This window comes from Dipteris shenzhenensis, chromosome 27 (genome assembly GCF_047967505.1).
Source record: "Dipteris shenzhenensis isolate YYH24624 ecotype China chromosome 27, Dip_SZ_1.0, whole genome shotgun sequence".
Taxonomy (NCBI): Eukaryota; Viridiplantae; Streptophyta; class Polypodiopsida; order Gleicheniales; family Dipteridaceae; genus Dipteris; species Dipteris shenzhenensis.
The window spans coordinates 41896819-41918591 of NC_141622.1; the positions used below are offsets into that span (position 1 = coordinate 41896819).

General features: G+C 46.0%; 1 protein-coding gene across 4 annotated transcripts in view; it reads left to right on the top strand.

Moving 5' to 3' along the window:
- Positions 1 to 1543: 1543 nt before the first annotated feature.
- The window catches only part of LOC147884317 (plant/protein (DUF810)), a 219391-nt gene continuing 199161 nt past the window's right edge, over positions 1544 to 21773 (top strand). For 3 of the 4 annotated variants that reach the window (XR_015543641.1, XM_087398323.1, XM_087398321.1), the window contains exon 1: positions 1544 to 2004. Coding sequence is in view for 1 of the 4 variants with exons in the window: in XM_087398321.1 (XP_087254447.1) it covers positions 1994 to 2004 (11 nt within the window). In the remaining 3 variants the exon portion in view is untranslated. Of the gene's footprint in view, positions 2005 to 2148; positions 2273 to 21773 lie in introns of those variants that run through there. The other variant, XM_087398322.1, reaches the window with a different exon arrangement.

Sequence of the window (21773 nt, forward strand, 5' to 3'; positions counted from 1 at the left end):
GAAAACGGTGCTTGGACTTCAGAGTTGTATGCACGGATGCACCAAGAAGGTTTGAACCTTTATCAAGGCGTTGAAGCTTGCAATACCTTGACAATGGACTTTGATATAAGCCTTTACAAGCACGACGTTGATTAGAACATAGCTAAGTTTTTATGCAAGGTGTCATGTGGACATTGTTGAGCAAGTGAAATATGTAGCTTGTCTTACCAGCAGATATTTAGATGGTCGATACCATCCTACGTGTTTCATCAGTGATGTGAGTGTGAGCATGTATGAGGAGAGTTTACCATGGAGGTGATGGGAAAACAAGAAATAGAAGTGTATACAAGTCCTCATAAAGTCATCCTCATGCCTTTGACATAACTAATAAACTTTTGTAAGGTTCTTGAGAGTGCCACAAAACAACAAGGTCTTGTGGGGTACTCTAAAGAGGTTTATAAGTATACATGCATAGGGGTATTCTAAAGAGGTTCACACTTGAGGAGGCATCTAATACATAAAGTAGGGGGAAAGAATTCTCCATGAGAATTCTAGCGGGTGTAAATTACATACACATAAATTTTGGCTCTCAAAACAAAACGTAGTAATCCCTCTCAAGAAACATGACGTTCACATGAGGCCACAAATTATAAGACTTTAGTATCAATAGGTTGCAACTATCTCCAAATGTAATTCCCAAAAGGACTATAGACACGTAGATCTATACGTAAATCCACGGGGGATAGAGCTTCTAGAACATAGCCCATGAAGAAGCTTACAATGATTAACTTGAACCTTTGGAGCAAATTGCAAACCTCCATAAAGAACTTTCAATCTAATCCAAAAAGCATGCCAATATACAAAAATGAAGATCCCTTTAATATTACCCACTCCATCTTAGATGCCTTTGTCAGATTTGACATGAACGGATGCGCATACCAATTTTTGGTGTAAGGCAATAGTCAAATGCAATACAAGGCCATTGGCTCTACCACTAAATTTATCCTTCCATGAAGAGTAGGTTTGGTGGAGGCATTGATTAGTTCCCCTTTAGAAGGAATTGGACTAGAGTTCTTGGTTATAAGAGTGTGAGCACATGGAGGTCTCACAAATGTAGAATGGTGGACAAAAGGTTTAGATGTCCTCAAATGGAGGTTTAGAGGATTACCGCCCTCCTCCTCCCCCCGTCTCGCCCCCCTTGCCAACCCTCGCCCCCTACCACCTCGTTCGCCCTCCATTGACCATGCATAGGGACATTCCTTGTAGTTGGAGAAGTTGTAGATGCTCAAAGGGGTTGCACATGCCGAGGTTGTTGGAATTCGGGTGGCATTGTTGGTCTTTTCAGTGGCGTGACCCTGTATGTGAGGAGTTTGGGGCGGAGGGTTAGAGGCGAGGAGGCCGGGGAGAGAAAGTGGCTAAGGATGACAAAGGAGGCGAGGCAGCGATTTGTGGAGGTGCAAAAGTGTCTAAAAGCAAATGACGCAAAGGGTGAGAGGGACATTTCACCCCACAATTTAGACTTAGTACGAAAGCACCTACGCAATTTCCAAAATCCTGACTGGCATCACGTCGGTAGTAATTAAATCATCATCATCATCCTGTTTCCGCGCCCCCCCCAAAGTTATCATTTTTGGATCTGCCCTTACTTGAAGTTACATCTGAGCTGCCCTTGATCACCTTTCCCTCAAATGCACCTTCCCTCCCCGCACATCTCTCCTTCATCTCTCGAGGAGCAATGTAGGCGCAGCAGCGACTGAAAGTCAACGAGTAATTGAAGCGAGGAGGAAATGGCAAGGGGAGCATCTGGAAAGATGAAAATTAGTGTGGGGGAAGGAGGGGGGGCTGGAGATCTTGAAAAATTGCGAATTTTTGTGAGGCAAGGAAAGCGGGAGAGTAAAGGAAAGAGGTAGAGTGGACAGGCTTTTTTTTTCAGCATATCCTTGCCTCGTAGATCTCATTGCGCTGCGTCGCAGATAGCTCCGTTGATCCTGGGGCTAACGCCGCTTGAACGATCATGCTCGACCGGTAAGCGCAAGACCCTTGCATTGCCCGGAAAGTCTACTTTCTTTTTTTCTGCAAGCTAAGCGAAATCGATGTAAGGCATTAACAATTTACGTTCGATTTTCTGTGGCTCACTTTGTAAGTGAGCTTGCGTTGGCATAGTTATCCCTCTCCTGCCGCGTGACGTCCTTGAGCTCTCGCTGTTGCCTAAACAGTCCGAGATGTCGGGACATTTATTAAAGACTGCATCACAGTATTCAACTCTCTGAGAAAGAGAATGTGTAGGACAAGGGTACGCCAAAACCCAAGTTTCACGTTAGAAATAATGAATGGTTTGTGTAGGCCAAGTTTGATACACAATTATGAAATCCTTCTATTCTGTAACTCTGTCAATGCCAGAATGATTACGTCTTTTTGGAAGAGTATCTATCTTAGAAAATGCATATGCTATCAATCCATATAAGAGTTGAGCGGTACAGCGCAATCACCAACCAAACCTTTGACATGAACTTGCTCACCCTCGTTTATCCCTTCCAATTATCTTTCTTTCTACCAAATCTCTCTAAGTGTCATGACCTCCCTTATCACGAAGATTAAAAAATGAGGTAAAGAAGGAAGATGTCAATAAGGCTGTCTATAAAATCTCTCGAAAAACATGACTTCCCTTATCATGAAGGTTGTGAAAGAATATAAAATCTTGCTTTATTGATATATAGCCAGCTTGTACATGCGCGACACTCATATGTGTCTAGATGAGCTTATAGATGAAGAGGTTATAATTCATAGTAACTAATGGGTGTGGACCAGCCTTCTCGAAGGCCATTGCAAAGAATTGTGCAAAGTCTATTGGATTGATGGGAGACTTATGACTTTGGCACTTCTAGTTTGCAGAGTATATGACTTTGGCACTTCTAGTTTGCAGAGTCTTGCTTTGAGGGCCCTCTCTTTGGTTTGGATACTTTCTTGAATCTTGATTGTAGTTTGTTATGCAAATTGTGAATGCATTAACTTCTTAATTCTTTTTGAATCCCAAATCTCCACAAGAATGATACTTGTGAGAGAAATTGGAGCTCGTATGGATTGATTCACACGAAGATTAGAAACAAGCTTAGCACGAAGCAATATGAGAAGCTATTGTATTTTTGTGGGAACATGAGATCAGTGCAAAAGTTAAAGGAGGCAGCTCCCATGCAAGTAGTATCATGTGGCATGGCACATGGCTGAGGTCTCTTTTTAACGTTGATGTTCCAAGTGCCAATCGCTAAGTAATACTCATAGATGTAAGTCTTGTCTCTTTCTTGGGCTTTGTAGATGGACAGCTTAAGCTTGACTTGAACAAAGGACTTGCTTATTCTTCTGCCATTGATACGCAAGAGGCAAAATATACCGTTCTATATTAGGGTTGATCACGGTGGATAGAGGAGTAGCAAGGACCTACACTCGTGTGGGGTCACCTAGTGAGTCCATTGCAATTACACAAGGCAGAGATATATGTCGGGCTAGGAGATATGGTCTAGCTTAGGCTATTAAGCTGAGTACATCGAGGTAGCTCCTTGACAGGGGTTGCACCGGATGTTGAGGAGACACCTCTATCTATAAACGATGCATTCTCACAGGATGAGGATGAGTAGGTTGGGTCGGAGATAGCGATCCATGAGCTTGAGTATGACATTGATGATAAAACTATCATTGATGGAGACATCCTTAGGGTTTCGAGGTCTAGCTACCTCTCTCTGTGTCCTACGAGTCCTAGGAATCTTAGGTTAGTGTTGTACTAACTGTCCTAGGTGACTTAGGCTCCCCCCCTCTTCTCCCAAAAAAGGGGGGGGGGGGGTCAAAGTTTCAGTCTCTTTTTAAGGGCCTTTCACAGCCCCGTTTGGAGTCATTTTGACTCCATTTTGAAGCCTCTTCATCAATCTTCCTCCTGAGCTTCTCCATCGGCCTTTTTCATGGTTCTACACACTATATCAGGTGCTCATTACAGCAGGGTTTTGCTGTCTAGTTCTTGAATCCACTTTATTTCCTTGCCTGCATTGGAGCTTCTCTCTTCCATGACAATCACCATGGCACCCGTGTGCCCCTCGTGATACATTGCATGATAGTGATGCGGCTGCTCAACATGAGCAATTGCTTTCCACCCCACTGGTGGTTCAGAGATCCCTACAACTCAGCCTCCTCTCCTAAAGTGCAAGCAGCGCATGCACAGTTTTTTGATGCCCTTGCTTCTATACTCCAGGGTGTTTTCCGCCAAATTGGACAGGAGTTCAGCCTGTAGCTTACCACATCCATGGCTATGCAGGATACGGCTCTGGCCCAGATGGGGCAGCAGATTGGTCAGCAACTTAGATTTGCCATTGCTATGCAAGATAAGGGTAAGCAGCCTGCACCCCAGCATGGGGATTAGTCAGATAGCCATGATAAGCTTTTGGGTCCATGTAGAGGGTTTATAGCTGATGCACGCTGTGCATGAGCACCCATTTTTTGGACCCTTGCATGCACCCCAGCATGGGGATTATATCGATTTGGGTGATGCCTTTTCTTGTAAGAAATCCTAGATTTACTATATTTAGAAATATGCTAAGGAACAGAAAGGAGACTGAAATAGGAGAAAATAAGGAATAATTGTATTGCTTGAGTGTCTGTAGTGTATCTGTAGTGTGTCATCCATACAATTGGGCCTCTCTTATATAGAGAGTGAAGAGTCACACATGAAAAGGTGTGTACTCCAAAGTGTATGTGCATGAAGAGGTGTGTACCCCTTGTGAAGGGTGTGACCCTTGATGAGAGGGTACATTACAATAGGAATGTCTCTTCAATAGAATGTCTCTTGTGAAGGGTTGTGCCTCATAGGAAGTGTCCCCTCGAAAGGGCATAGGGTTGTGCCTCATAGGAAGTGTCCCGTCGAAAGGGCATACCCTTCCACAAGTGTCCATTCATCAAACCATCCATAAGTCTAGAAATAGAGAAAGGAATACGTCACAGATTGTGACATCCCCTCCCACTCAAAATAAGACCCTGGTGGAGATAATGAACTGATGCAGAAAATATCACGGTAAATTCTGAAAATACTACTGTAAAATGTCAGGGTACTACTGTAAGTCTTCATTAGATTGCCAAGTAGCGTCGGAGTCGTCTAGATCTCGCCAAAGAACAAGGAATTCTGTGATAAGTCGATGCCGAGTCTCTCGCTGTCAATGGTCTAGAATATGCTCAGGAATAAGGAGAACATAATCGTCTTCGATTTCTGGGACATAATCACATGCAGGAGGAACTGCTTCATCGCCTGGAATGTACATCTTTAGCCAAGAAATATGAAATGTCGGATGGATTTTACCCCATGATGGTGGTAATTCCAATTTGTAACTTAAAGGTGAATTTTTCTTGATGATCCGGAAAGGTCCATAGTATCTTGGTCGCAACTTAGGAAACACAGACTTAACCGTCTTATAGCGATGTGGGGCTACAAATAATAGCACCATGTCACCAGTGTCAAATTCCAGGTGACGTCTATGTTTGTTGGCAGACCGTTGATACCGCTCTTGCACTTTTCGCATATGATCCCTGACTTGGAGTAGAATGTCTTGCATTTCTTGAACCAGTTGATCAGCTAGGGCCACTCGATGTTGAAGTACAAAATTCGTTGGTACGATCGGAGTGTGTCCATAAGCTGCTTGAAATGGAGTCATTGTGGCACTATGGAAAGAGTTATCATAAGCAAACTCAAGGAGTGGTAGATACTCTTCCCAAGCTGCTATGCATGACTGAATATAATGTCGAAGCATTTCTTCCAAAACTTGGTTGACTCTTTCAGTCTGGCCATCTGATTCTGGGTGGTAGGCTAAACTGAACAGTAGAGTTGTACCCAAAGATTCGAACAGTGAAATCCAAAAGTGACTGGTAAACTTAGGATCTCTGTCGGATATGATATTCTTGGGCAATCCATGGTGTCGGAAGATGTGTTGTATGAAGAGTTTGGCTATGTCCGGAGCCTGTGCACTGCTTTTGCAAGCAACAGAGTGTGCCATTTTGGACAATTGATCAACAATTACCATAATCTGAGTGTTACCTCTGGAGGATTGTGGTAGTGTTGTAATGAAATCCATGGAAATACTTTCCCACCTTTCAGTTGGAACTGGAAGAGGCTGAAGAAGTCTTGTTGGAAGTCGTCGGCTTGCTTTCATTTGTTGACAAGATAAGCAAGATGTAACCATTTTGATGACGTCGCTTTTCATCTAAGGCCAGTAGTATGTTGCACTGAGTAACCCATAAGTCTTGTTGATGCTTGGATGGGCAGCATAAGGAACTACATGATGCTCTTTTAACAAAAGACGTTGAACATCCTTGTCATGTGGTACACAGACGCGATCTTGATAATACAGAAGGTCGTTCGTATAAGAATAGGATGAGAAAATCTTCTGTTCGGAAGTCGAAGGTTGATCTTTTGAAAGAACTTGTACTGCTGTGCCGAAGTCTTTATCACTGAAATACTTCCCTTTGAATGAATTCGGAACATCCACAGATAATGTAGAGATTACCATAGCTGATGCTAGAGTTAACCTGCTGAGAGCATCTGCAACTATATTGCGTAGTCCTGGAATGTACTCAATGGTCATGTGAAAGTTGGCCAGAAACTCAACCCAGCGTGCTTGTCGATCGTTCATGACTGGCTGAGTAAAGATATACTTTAGAGAGTGATGGTCTGTCTTGACCACCGAGTCGGCTCCCATGAGATAATGTTTCCAAGAGCGATAAGCATGTACAATGGCAAGAAACTCCTTATCATAAACCGGGTATCGGGTTTGGATATCAAAATGTTTATGGCTGTCAAAAGCAATAACTCTGCCTTCTTGCATCAAGACTGCTCCTGTAGCGATGTCGGAAGTGTCGGTCATAACCTCAAACGGAAGGTTTGGGTCAGCAATAGCCATAACTGGTGTGGTAGTGAGTGCTTGCTTGAGTTGTTGAAAACTATACTCTGTTTCGGGAAGCCATTGAAAAACTGCTGTGCTTTTCAATAATTCGGACATAGGAGCTGCGATTTCAGAAAACTGATAGACCTTTGTATGGTAGAAGTTTGCCAATCCGAGAAAAGAGCGGACATCATGAACATTCTTAGGAATAGGCCAGTTTCGGATTACCTCGACCTTCTTGGGATCCACAGAGATGCCTTGAGCGGAAATAACATGTCCCAAATATTCGAGTTGGGTCTTGAAGAACTCACTCTTCTCAATGTTGATGTAGAGAGAATTTGCGCAGAGAATTTCAAAGTGAGAGCAGCCACTGTCGATGAGGATAGTGACCGTTGTTCCACGAATCGATCCTTGAACACAAGGTACTTGAGTGGCTAGGGAAGGTTCGGGGTTGCTGGCAAGGCTCAGGTGGATGGTATTTGCCATTCGAACAGCTTTGCCTTTCTTGTCTTGTGCTGGGGTAGCATCTTCTGTCTGGGAAGTGCTAGGTTCCATATTGGAATTTTGCTTTGGTCGCTTGGGACAATCGAACCATCTATGGTCGCGTGTATAGATGGTACAAAGTCCTTTTGTGCTGGAGTTATTCTTCTTGTCAGTGGCCGCACCTTTATGTTGGGGATGTCGGTGATGACTTTGTGAAGAAGAAGAGGCGCGATCCTTGAAGGAGTGCTTCTGTTGGAATCCAGCATACGATTTTTGAGACTTCTGGGGATCTTGAGACTGTCGCTGACCTTGATTACCGGAGTTTTTTCGAAACCTGGTGTTATCTTGAGGGCGAGCACCTTTGGCCATAGTAGAGTTTTGTGTGCGATTAGCACTCTGCTTCCCTGTGTTTTGGAAATCTGTAATGCGCTCTGCGTAAGCAATAGCGCCAGCCGTGGTGGTGATGTTAGCTTTAAGGACATCAATGCGTAACGAGGGATTTAGGCGTGAGATGAAAGCATGAAAGCGATCATCCTCAGTTAAACCATCAATCTCCAGCACCAATGTGGTGAACTAAGAGATGTAGGAAGACAGGGAGCCTGTTTGCTCCAACTGTCGGAGTTTTGATTGTGCTTGGAAGTCCGCATTGGTAGGTATGAACTGCTTACGGAGCACGTGTTCAAAACGTTCCCATGTTAACACGCTTTTGCCATCCTTTAAGCGTCTTTGCCACCATAGAAAAGCTGTATCCTTGAGGAGGGAGGCTGCCAAGGCGATCTTTTTGCCTTCAGTGAGGTCAATAGTATCAAAATACATGCGCATTTTTGCGAGCCATTGGTCAACTGTTCGGCGATTGCGTTGACCAGTGTAGGCTTCTGGAAGTTTGATGTCAAGTCTTTTAGTTTTGGAAGCTTGAAGTAAACGGTAGAGGGCACGTAGTTCAGTGTTTTTTACCTCAGGTGGGAATGAATCTGCATAGTTGTTTGGTTGCGTCATGTCATCCTCTGTATGGGTGGTACTGCGAGAATCTTGAAGTTGTTGGACTTTTTGGACCAAGTCAAAGATGCTGTCCTGAAGCTGGGGAATTTGAAGTTGCAGTAGTGTTTCGCCTTGTACGTTGACTTCAGGGGTCTTTTTTGGACTTGAGTCTTTGATCTCTGGAGAGGCTGCATGCGAGCGTTGCGACATATCTGAGGTCCCCATGAGAAAAGCACGAACCTGCGCTCTAGTTTGTACCATTTCTGGAAGAGGATTCGGGCTGCTCCCTGAGGTTGCTCATGTTGGAGGGGGCAGGCGAGGCAGGATGGAACCACCCGTGGAAATTTGGTAAAGGAGGTCCTGTCTGAGGTAACGCTGGTGATGCCGAAAGGGGTGTTACTGCTCGTGAGAGTACAGGAGTAGGTTGCAGAGTCCACGGATTTGAGAAGGGATAAGGAGCTGCTGTCGGAAATGGAGGATATCCAGGAGAAGGAGTGCCTTCAGAGTAAATACTGTCTTGGGGAAGGTACAACCTGTCTAGGAGGATATCTGGGAGCTGAAGGAGGTGGAGAGTACCCTGGAGATGCCGAAGGTGAGGGGTAAAATTCTCTCCAAAGATGGACAGCAAACTCTTGAGGAATATCGGGTTCTGGGTATCTTCGTGTCTTGTGGAACACAACCTGGACTGTGTTGAGGAAGTAATGTAACTGAGGTGCCTCACGGAGAAGATATAGGATGTGGTCCAAATCACTAGGAGGGCACGTGACACAGAAGACCCAAGATGCCAAAGCTCCGAAATGGGCTGGTTGTGCAATCTGAACACGATATTGTGGTAGATAATGCCTGAGGTGTCCTTGAAATGCCGGGTGAATTACCAGGGGTTTCCATGCTTTAAGGGAGCGTCTTTCATTTGCTGTAATTTGATAATGACAAGAGGATCCTTAGAAGTAGAATGGAAAGAATCCACTTGGCAATGATTTATTCTGCCAATTTGTTGCGTAGAAAGGCTTGCAGATTTCTGTTCGGAGGTCCATGTTGCAGTGGGTTGCAAGGAGCAGATATGGGCCTGGCTGGTCCGGATTGGAAAACAGGAACAGGGCGCATTTAACAGGCTGTCTTCATCGCGATAGGAAGGCTCAACCGCTGCTGATCGGGCAGGTAAGGTGGCGCAACAAAGGGGGGGCAGGCTGTCTATGGCGAAACAGGCTGCTTATGTCAATAAAGACTGGCGAAACAGATGGCAGGTTTCAAAGGGCTGGACCACAATGAAAGGCGTCCAAGGCTGCAGGCTGGATCACGATGGAGGCTGGTGAAACCAGGCTGCAGCTTCCAAGGCAGATTTGCGGCAGATATGGCAGGCTAACACTGATCTAGCGCTGCAGGCTGGCGAGGCTAATGCTGATCTAGCGCTGCAAGCAGGGAACCAGGGCCAAAAAAAATTTGGCGAGGCTAGGGGAGCAGGGCAGCGAAATGGCGAGGGTAGGGGCTGCGCAGGTAGGCAAACCTGTTTGACGAAAAACTGTATGGGCGTTGAAATGGATCGCCCCTTCTGTCTTTTGGTTTGGGCTGCCTACATTGGGTGGTTGCCCAAAAAATTTCAAGGGTGGGTTTATTTGACCCTTGGGTAATCTAGGGTAGACCTAAGGTTTGGGGCTGGGTTTTCCTTTTTAACCCCTCTAGGTACCCTTTTATATAAGGTGCTTGATTCCAAAAGGTGTGCCTATTCGAAGGGGTGTGACCCTTGGAATAGGTGCATCTTTTCATGAAGGGGTGTGTCCCTGTTTGTAAAAGGGGTGTCCCTACATGAATAGGTGTGTCCTTTTTGCCACGATGGGGTGTGTCCCTTGGGTGAGGAGTCAAGACTCTTCATCAAAAGGTGTTCCCGATGGTGGAAAAGGTGCGTCCCTTGGTTTTGGGACTGCCCAAGCACATGAAAAGACACGATTTTTGTCATGTCCATTCACATCAACTCGTGATGTGTGGGAGATGGAGAGGCCATTGATGAACTTTAGGCAAGGTTGGCGCTAAAAATTTTTACGCTCATCCTCTCCATCTCTTCCATGCACAATGTGGACGGATGTCCTTTTAGCGGAAAAAGATGTATCAGATAGGCGCTAGAAGGTGGAGGGCATTTCCTACAAACAGGAGCGAAATTTGCTCTGATACCACTGTAAGAAATCCTAGATTTACTATATTTAGAAATGTGCTAAGGAACAGAAAGGAGACTGAAGTAGGAGAGAACAAGGAATAATTGTATTGCTTGAGTGTCTGTAGTGTATCTGTAGTGTGTCATCCATACAATTGGGCCTCTCTTATATAGAGTTGGAGCCCTGGTGAAGTTATATAAGGAAGATATGGTTGTGGATCTTCCCAAAATGCATATGCCTACCAAACATGTTTGTGAACCATGCTTACTTGGTAAGATGCATCGTGCTGCGTTTCCCAAGGATGGGAGAGTTGATGCTTCACGTAAGCTTTATCTGGTTCATAGTGATGTTTGTGAACCCATGAGGGTTGCAACTCTTGGGGGGTTCTACTATTTTGTTACTTTTATTGATGATTTCACTAGGTACACTTGGATTTTTGCATTGAAATCCAAGTCTGATGTTTCTTCATGCTTCAAGCACTTTATTGCCGTGGCTGAGAATGAGAGTGGGCTGCGCATTGCTCACATTAATACAAACAGGGGGGGTGAATACATGTTGAAGGAGTTTGCTGTTTTTTTGGCTTCCTGTGGCATTAATCATCGATGCACGGTGCCTTATACTCCTCAACGGAATCCCGTGGCTGAGCGGAAGAATAGATCAACGATGGAAATGGCCAGATGCATGTTGAAAGGCAAACATTTGCCTAATAAGTTGTGGTTGGATGCCGTCATGTGTGCAAATTACATCTTGAATAGATGTCCTACAAAGGCATTGCAGATTATCACACCTTATGAGGCTTGGACGGGTCGTAAGCCTCGCATTTCCCACCTGAGGACTTTTGGATGCTTAGCTTATGCTCATGTGCCTTCACAGAGATGCACTAAGTTGGATGATAAAGTTGTTAAATGCATTTCTCTTGGGTATAGTTCAGAGAGCAGGGGCTATAAGCTATATCAGCCCCGCATGGGCAAGTGTTTTGTCAATCGGGTTGTTGTGTTTGATGAATCTTCCGCTATGCCTTTGCTGGAATGTCAAAAACAGCCCGTTGTTGATGCCCCAAACATATTTGACAGCTTGATGCCTTTGTTTCCATCTAATGCTCGGGATGATGTTCCATTTGAGGTTGTCCCTGCTCTATCTGTTGGTCATTTACAGCCCCATGTGCATGTAGAAATTCAGCCTGATATGCCTATCATTGATTAGGATCATTTGCACCGGGCTCTTGACCAGGAAAGAGCAGAAATTCAGGAGCCTAAAAAGGTACCCCATTGGCTCCTTGACACATTAAAAGACAGCAAACAAGACACTCCTTTGCCAGCCCGTATGAGAGCAGCTGTTCGGAAAGAGCATGCTAGTTTTGTTGCTTATGCTTTGGTTGCTACAGCATGCAATGATGAGCCATTATGTCATCAAGATGCCTTTCAGAATGATTGTTGGATGAAGGCCATGCAAGCTGAATTGGATTCTATCCATTAGAATGACACTTGGGAGTTGTGTGATTTGCCTTATGGCAAGAATGCCATTAGAACTAAGTGGGTTTACAAGATCAAACGGAAAGCTGATGGTTCAGTGGACCGTCACAAAGCCCGTCTTGTTGCTAAGGGCTATGCTCAGCAGCATGGCATTGACTTTGAGGAGACTTTTGCTCCCACTTCCAGGATCACTACCATTCGCATTGTTATTGCCTTTGCTGCCCACTTTCATTGGCAGATACATTAGCTTGATATTAAGACAACTTTCCTTCATGGGCATTTGCTGGAAGAGGTCTATGTTTTCCAACCTCCTGGCTTTGAGGTTGAAGGTTCTGAAAGCAAGGTATGCCGCTTGAAAAAGCTTCCTATGGATTGAAGCAGGCACCTTGGGCTTGGTATTCGAGAATTCATTCTCACTTGCTCACACTTGGCTTTTAGAACAGCCCTATAAAGGCTACCCTTTACATCCACAAGCATGGGACAGATTTGCTGTTTTTAGTCCTTTATGTGGATGACATGCTTGTAACTGGGACACATGCTCAGAAAATTGCAGATTTTAAAGTTGATTTGCAGCAGACATTTGCTATGTCTGATCTTGGTCTTCTGCACTACTATCTGGGCATTCAATTTGCTAGCAGTGAGGGGGGCATTTAAATGTCACAATCCAAGTACATTGGACAGCTTTTGCAGCGTTTTCAGTTTGAGGATTGCAAGCCAGTATCCACACCATTAGAGATTGGTTTTCACTTCTCTTTTGAGGATGGCAGCGGTACATGTGATGTCACTCTTTATCAGCAGGCAGTTGGTTGTTTGATTTATGTATGCCATACGAGACCTGATCTACAGTATGCTGTCTCACAGTTGAGTAGATATATGCACAGCCCATCTATGCACCATTGGCATGCCGTGAAGCATGTTTTTAGATATCTTAAAGGCACTTAGCATTTAGGCCTTCTTTATGGGGCTGATACTTCACTTGTCATGCATGGGTTCACTGATAGTGATTGGGCTGGTTGTTCTGACACTCGTGTGTCACATAGTGGCAACTGTTTTATGCTTGGTACTTCATGTGTTTCTTGGTTCAGCAAGAAGCAGAGTACAGTTGCTACTTCTAGTTGTGAAGTTGAGTACAGAGCGGATTTTACAACTACAGTGGAGTGTGTTTGGCTTCGGAAGCTTACAGATCTTTGTGCATTTCAGACTGCTCCTACGGTCATCTTCACTGATAGTCGAAGTGCTTTGGCTATCGCACAGAATCCAGTTTTCCATGCCCGCACAAAGCACATTGAGGTTCACTATCACTATGTCAGAGAGCGATTATCAGCAGGTGATATTGAGTTGTCTTATGTTCCCATTGAAGACAACTTAGCAGATCTTTTTACAGAGGCTCTACCTCGACCTAAGTTTGAGGCTTTTCGGCAAGCTTTAAACTTAGTACCTTTTGTAACTTCATTTGTTGTACTCTGTATAGTCATAGGTTGCTATATCCTACGGGACGAACATGTGCAACCATGACACTAGATATTTAGGTATCTTGAGCCATGTCCAGGATACTTCAGCCCATTCCATGGAGGGGGGTTTGTAGGCTATCTCATGGGCTATCTATAGATGCCACTTATACCTTGGTATGAGCCTTGTAGGCCTAGTTTTAGTCAGTCAGGACTATTGGTACAGTTAGTTTATGTACCATCTAGGTTAGTTAGGACATTTAGTCCAGTGGGGATAGTTAGCCCTAGGGTTTGTTATGTTGGCTCTCCCTTGAGCCTCCACACTTAAGTTTTGCAGCTATCTATTACAGCATCTCGTTTTTCTCCATTGTGCTTCCATTTTTGAGCTTCCACTGCTTCCAACACCCAACATCCACTGTCCCTCCTCAGTTTCTTCTTGTGGTCAAATTCCTGTCACGATGGGTAGCCCTCTCTCTGGGCTCTTGTGTGTCTCGGTATAGAAAACTATGGCCCTGTCAGTGTATGTCTCTAGGAAACCTCCTGGGTTAGACCAGAGGGTGCCATTGCAGTTCTAGACTGCCATTTTCAGTCCTCCCGGTGCTCTCGTCTCTTGGGTTGGACACCGTCATGTGCTGTCTATTTCTCCCTCTTCTCCTCCTTCCTGTTCTCCCCTGTTTGCTCTCTCTCTCATAATCACTTTGCCATCCCCATAGGCAGCCCATTTACCTGCATCTCTTGCTGCCATAACCTGTACCATTCCCTCTCTCTGATGCTCCTGCTGCAGCAATGTGAGGTCATCATCCAAGTATATTTTGGTCCCCTTCAAGGTTGCCCTCATGCTCATGAGGGTAGACCTGTCCATAGCTGTTCGGAGTTTCATTACAAGGGGTCTTGTTGGGGTCTCAGCTTTACCAACCCTCCATGCTGTCTCGCATGTGAGGTTGACCATTTTGGCAAACAAAATCTTGGCATCTGACATAGGGGTATCTCCGACTGTTAAGCCTCTGACCAAGACATTTAAGGCCTTGCTGTTCCTTCTTTTCTCTTCTTCGAGAGCTTCAGAGATGATCTCTTTCTTAGGGGCTGCTGCATCCTTCTTAGCCACATTCTTCCATTCTAGCATATCTGCATTCCCCTTAGTGATTTGTTGTGTGAACTCAGCATGCTTCCCCTACATGGTAGCCTGTAAGGCTGCCATCTCCTTCTTGAGCTTCTCATTTTCAGATTTCAAATCTTCCATTGCCTTGCACGTCCCATCTGGAGCCCCTTGCATGTCCCTCAGTTGTTGTAATTCTGTCCCTATTGCTTGCACTTTGTCAGTGAGGCTGGTTTTTTCAGTTTCCCATGTTTCTTTTTCCTTCTCCCATTCATCTCTCTTGCTCTTCTCCTTCCTCCATTCGTCTTGCATACGCCCTCCCTGTTTCTTGATTTCATTCAATGTTTTGTCAAGGTGTGCTTTTTCTGCCATCAATGCCACATTGGTGATCTCGAGGCTATCCACTTTCTCAATCTAGGTCACACAAATTTTACTGAGGTGGGTTAGGACTTCAGAAGCATTCTTGGGTGGTGAGCCAGCCATGTAGACTGTCATTGCACTTTCAAGAGCTTTTACATAGCTCCGTGTCGTCATGATGAGCTAACAGTGCGTGAGATTGTCACAGTTTACTGTTCAGAAATGAAGAAAGATAGCATCTCAATCTGTCCCTTTTTTCTTGAATGAATGGAGGCTGAATATTCTGTTCTTGTTTGCAGGTCGTCATGTGTGGCCCTGTGGGTGTGCCTGCATGTTAAAGGCTGTCCATGACAGTCTTTGATCAGTCCACGGAGCAATCAGGGGTGTTTGAGGGGGGGGTTTGGACAGAGAAGCAGCCCACAGGGGCCCTGAGCCCTGTCGCAAGTCGTGGGGGGGGGGCTGACAGCCTTAGTGCCTGTTGTGCAGGTGGCGCTGCCGTTGGGAGGCCCTGGTACTGTCAGGGGTGCCCATAGGGCTTCCTGAGGGGCCTTTTGGCTCTGTTGCAGGTTCAAGGGACCCTAGAGCAGGCCCATTTGGAGGCACAGCAGCTAGGAGCTTGTGTGAGGTGCAGGAGCAGCTGGAAATGGCGCGGGTGTCGCGACAGGAGCAGAGCTGGCGGGGGTGGCTGGAAGGGAGGGCGCAGGACCTGTGAAGGTGGGCAGGGGTTGAGGTCTAGCGCGGGAGCTGACGTGTAGTACGGGAGTCCAGCGCAGACGGGCGGGGTAGAGGACCCCCAAGCGGACAGGCAAGGGCTGAGGGGGTGGCGAGAGGTAGCAAACGGGAGGGCTTGACGGGTGGCGGGAGGGCTTGAGGAGTGGATGGGAGGGCTGAGGGGTGGTGGATGGGAGGGCTGAGGGGTGGTGGACGGGAGGGCTGAGAGAGAGAGAGAGAGAGAGAGTTTAATGGGTTTCTGTGCCCAACAATGCGGTCAAAATTTTCTGTGTCTGATAGCTAGTTCTCCGATAACTTTCTATTTCAATGGGCTGAGAGAGAGAGAGCGAGAGAGAGAGAGAGAGAGAGAGAGAGAGAGAGAGAGAGAGAGAGTTTAATGCGTTTCTGTGCCCAACAATGCGGTCAAAATTTTCTGAGTCTGATAGCTAGTTCGCCAATAACTTTCTATTTCAATGGGCTGAGAGAGAGAGAGAGAGAGAGAGAGAGAGAGAGAGAGAGAGATTAATGTCCGCAGGAGCCTCGTGGGCCTATGGGACAAAGTACGGAATCAAGTAACTCATACAAACAATTGTGGGCCGGGGCAAAGGGGTCACTAAGGCCCTTGTTGAGTACTAAAATGCTATACTAGTACAAAATAGCAAAAAAAGTAGCAAAATAGCATGAGAGTGGCATGACGATATCAAGTGCTCAGAGCTAGAATCCCAAGTGCATGAACCGGCTCCACGTATCCAGGCTCCATGATGGCTCTCTGATGAGATGCAAAGAGCTCACATATTTGCATCTGTCGGGATGTCTCTCATTGTGGTGGGGGGCGTGGTCTCCTCGATCTGTGGATCCGATGGGCTATGTCAAGGGTGATGCCTCGCCTTGGTTGATCTCCCCTAAGGAGAGCTGAAATAGGTCGGACCTCGATTGTGTGTGCTCTGGTCGCTTGTTGTGCTGTGTATGGTCTCTGTGCCCGTCGTCTGGCAGTGTTGTGTTAGCGGCCTCCACTGATCTGTATATCTCTCATGTCGGCTAGCTCCTCCTCCTCTATCCCAGAGTGCCCTGGGGGTGAGTCAAATGCATAGAAATCCGTGACCTGTCCCTTCGCTCGTTCTACCTCGGTAACCTATGGTGCGGTGATCTCATCCTCCTGCTCTCTGATAATATGTCGTAGTAGTATCTCTCTGTGTCATCGCATCTCCATCAGGTAGAGCCCAATACAGATCTAGTCCTGGAAGTGGATCAGTCATGAGAGTGGGCCAAAGCTGTACCCCTCTTGAAAAAGGCAATGGTAGTGCCCTTGGATCTCATAGTAGGTTGGGTAGACACATAGAAAGTGCTCTGTCTCAACCGCCCCCATCGTGCACAACCTGCAAGTCCACTGCTCTCTCGGTATGCGTGCAACTCTCCCTGTCTCGATCCTCAGCTGATGGGACGAGACCCGCATCTATCTGATGGTAATCCTCAATGCGTGTGAGACTCCTTGTCCTCGAGATACTGAGGTCTGATGATGAGCCCATCTTCCGATACTCTCAGAAAGTGGTCATAATAGAGCTGGGTCTGTTAAATAAAAAGAGAATGAGAGAGCAGAGAGCTGAACGTAAGTTTGCAATAGATGAAGTGAGGAATACAAGAAGAGGGAAAGGTTTTGTCTAAGTGACAAAATCTTATCCTTCACTAACCGTAATTAGTGAACTAACTGTGATTAGGGGGAAAAACCTCTAAAGAGGGAAAAGTGCCCCTAACCTACTTATTACATTACATTGGTCACTGCTAGAACATAATAATAATTCTAACACCCCCCTGCAGTGCCAATGTCATGTACAAGGAAATGATCAATCACTAAAAGGAGATAAGTTCAGGGCACTGCGAAATGCCTCAAACTTTTCACGTGGAAGTGCTTTGGTGAAGATGTCTGCAACATTGTCATGTGTTGACACATAGATCATACTGATCTCTCCTGCATGCAACTTCTCTCAGACATAGTGATAGTGAACCTCAATGTGCTTTGTGCGAGCATGAAACACAGGATTCTTTGCCACTGCTATAGCACTTTGACTATCAGTGAGAATCAGAGAAGGACCCTCCAATGAAAGATGAAGATCAGCAAACAAACGACGCAGGTAAACACATTCAATTGTCGCTGTGAAAGCTGTCCTGTACTCAGCTTCACATGAGGAGGTAGCCACTGTAGATTGTTTCTTGCTGTAAGAAATCCTAGATTTACTATATTTAGAAATGTGCTAAGGAACAGAAAGGAGACTGAAATAGCAGAGAACAAGGAATAATTGTATTGCTTGAGTGTCTGTAGGGTATCTGTTGTGTGTCATCCATACAATTGGGCCTCTCTTATATATAGAGTGAAGAGTCACACATGAAAAGGTGTGTACTCCAAAGTGTGTGTGCATGAAGAGGTGTGTACCCCTTGTGAAGGGTGTGACCCTTGATGAGAGGGTACATTACAATAGAAATGTCTCTTCAATAAAGTGTCTCTTGTGAAGGGTTGTGCCTCATAGGAAGTGTCCCATCGAAAGGGCAAGGGTTGTGCCTCATAGGAAGTGTCCCGTTGAAAGGGCATACCCTTCCACAAGTGTCCATTCATCAAACCATCCATAAGTCTAGAAATAGAGAAAGGAATACGTCACAGATCGTGACATCCCCTCCCACTCAAAAGAAGACCCTGGTGGAGATAATAAACTGATGCAGAAAATATCAATGTAAATTCTGAAAATACTGCTGTAAAATGTCAGGGTACTGCTGTCTTCATCGCGAGAGGAGGCTGCAACTGTTGCTGATTTGGCAGGAAAAGATGGCGAAACAAGGGGGGGGGCTGCAGGTTGTCAATGGCGAAAATTGGTTGCAGTTCCCAGGGCTGGATTTCGCAGATAAGGCAGTGCTGTCACTGATTTCACGCTGCAGGCTGGCAGGGAATAGCAGGTAACCAGGGCCGCAAATGGGCAAGGCTAGGGCTGCATATAGCGAGGGGGCTGACAGCGAAATAGCGATGCAGGGCTGGCAGCGAAAATGGCGAGGCAGGGGCTGGCAGCGTGAATGGCGAGGCAGGGGCTGGCAGCGTGATTGCGCGTGCAGGGGCTGGTAGCGAGCAGGGGCTGGCAGTGTGATTGCGCATGCAGGGGCTGGCAGCGTAACCTGATTGACGAAAAATCTGTAGGCGTTGAAAAGGTACGTCCCTTTTGTTTTTTGGTTCGTTTGGGCTGCCTACATGGGGTGGTTGCCCAAAAATTAAAGGGTGGTATCCTTGGGTAATCTAGGGTAGACCTAAAGTTTGGGGCTGGGTTTTGTCTTTTTATCCCCTTTAGGTCCCCTTTTATAAGTGCTTGGTGCCTAAAAGGTATGCCTATTCGAAGGGGTGTGACCCTTGGAATAGGTGCACCTTTTCATGAAGAACTGTGTCCCTGTTTTTAAAAGGGGTGTCCCTACATGAATAGGTGTGTCCTTTTGTCCACGATGGGGTGTGTCCCTTGGGTGAGGAGTCAAGACTCTTCATCAAAAGGTGTGTCTGATGGTGGAAAAGGTGCTTCCCTTGGTTTTGGGACAGCCCAAGCACCTGAATGAAAAGACACGATTTTTGTCGTGTCCATTCACATCAACTCGTGATGTGTGGGAGATGGAGCGGCCATAGATGACTTTAGGCAGGGTTGGCGCTAAAAATTTTTACGCTCATCCTCTCCATCTCTTCCATGCACAATGTGCATGGATATCCTTCTAGCGGAAAAAGATGTATCAGATCGGCGCTAGAAGGTGGGGGGCATTTCACAGGCAGGAGCGAATTTTGCTCTGATACCACTGTAAGAAATCCTAGATTTACTATATTTAGAAATGTGCCAAGGAAAAGAAAGGAGACTGAAATAGCAGAGAACAAGGAATAATTGTATTGCTTGAGTGTCTGTAGGGTATCTGTTGTGTGTCATCCATACAATTGGGCCTCTCTTATATAGAGAGTGAAGAGTCACACATGAAAAGGTGTGTACTCCAAAGTGTGTGTGCATGAAGAGGTGTGTACCCCTTGTGAAGGGTGTGACCCTTGATGAGAGGGTACATTACAATAGAAATGTCTCTTCTATAGAGTGTCTCTTGTGAAGGGATGTGCCTCATAGGAAGTGTCCCGTCGAAAGGGCAAGGGTTGTGCCTCATAGGAAGTGTCTCGTCGAAAGGGCATACCCTTCCACAAGTGTCCATTCATCAAACCATCCATAATTCTAGAAATAGAGAAAGGAATACGTCACAGATCGTGACACTTGCTCAACCAAGAAATGCAAGCATGTCCTAGAAAGAAACAATTCCCATTGGTGGACTGCCTAGTATCATAGTCTCCAGCCCAATTGGAGTCACTGTAAGCATGCATCTGCAAGTCACCCCTCCTTGGAAACATCAAGCCAAAAGACTTTGTACCTTGCAAGTAACCGAAGATGCGTTTTACAGTTTGCCATTGCATAATCTTTGGGCTGTGCATATACCTGCTCACCTGAGAAACTGAAAACTGAATATCAAGTCATGTATTGCAGAGATAAATGAGGCATCCAACAGCCTGGCTATAGAAAGAAAGAAAGAAAGAAAGAAAGAAAGAAAGAAAGTTTATTAAAGTCTTCGGAAGACCAATGGGTCTATGAGACTGCGAAAATCCTAATACAACAAGCTGTGGTAGTGGAGCTATTAAACGAGCGTCCATACCAATGCAAAATGCAAAAATGCAGAATGGCAGTACTAAGTCCTAAGTACAACATAGTCATGTCGATGGTCGACTATATATCAGTCTCAATATCGTCATCAATATCATCATCATCATTAGCAGCAGCAAGATATCAGGATGGATGAGGCAGTGGAGGCATGAAGTTGGCAATAGAGTGATGTCGGCCACTTAGAGGTGCGGTCTTGGCACGTCTCTTGGTCGTAGCTCTGCGTTTGACCAAGGCTACTGTGACCCCCGTCGGTTGGGCTCTGACTCTAAAAAAGGAGGGGATGTCCCCAAGTGTGATCTGTGTATCGACCCTCTGTTTGAGCTCTCGGGTCACAGGCTCTGGGTCACGGTCATGTCGAGGCCTCATCTCATGGGGGTCCATGTGATCTAGCTGAAAGAACTCCGTGATAGAGCTCTGAGAGGGATCAGTCGAGGAAGAAGTCTGCTCCTGTCTCCGTGCTCGAAGTATCCTCTCACGATGTCTAAGTGTCTCATGAATGAAACCTGCCAAACACTGCTGGTCGGGGTAGGAGAGGAAACATGCCAAAATCCCATAACTATCCCTGAAGAGGCAGTGGAAATGCCCTCGGATCTCATAGGACACAGGACTTGAAGATGAAATGCTTCTCTGTCTCAACCTCTTGCATGTCACACAGTGTGCATATGCGCCTCTCCCTGGGTAGTCGCTCTGCTCTGCCGCTCTCGATGCGAAGTCTGTGTGAAGAGATTCGGAACTGTCCAAGAGAGATCCTTAGCGAGTGGGGTAGGTGAATCTGCGTGTATCCTGGTGGGTGAATGAAACCCTCCGCTGTGATATGTAAGAAGTGATCTCTGTAGAAGCTAAGCTTCACTGGGAGTTCACTTGGTCCCAACCAGGTCCGAAATGTGTGTAGCTGTAGTAGATCCTTATGGATAACTTGGTTGACCTCGTGTGATAAGAGGGGAGAAAACGGAGCATCCATGCTGTACTGGAAGGGAGGTAGTCTATCCATGTGGAGCCCCAATCGCTCAAACCATCTCTCTTTACGTGCATACCAGCACCTCTGGTTGCCTACTACGCCCCGAGGTATAATTCCCATATTCCCCAACTCGGTACAGATATGTGATGACTTGAAATGCAGCATCTAGCTGTAAAGGATCTTGAAAGTGCGAGCGGAAGCACTGCCTCTCTAGTCTGGCCAATGAAGCATACCCTCTACTCAAGCGTGCTTGCATCGCGGGTCTCATAGTGAAGCTGGGTCCGGAGAAGATAACCCCAAGACAAGTGTATGATGAAACTATCTCAACAGATGACCCCGCAAATGTGAACTGCTCCTGACGCATGATGGCTCGAGATGTATTGAAGATCATGACCTTGGTTTTACCCAGGTTGACCTTCAAAACATGAGACTCACAAAAGGACTGTAGTGCGTCTAGGTGTCTCTGAAGCCCCTCTGCTGAGGAAGACAAGAGAGCCACGTCATCTGCATAGAGCAGAATCTGGATC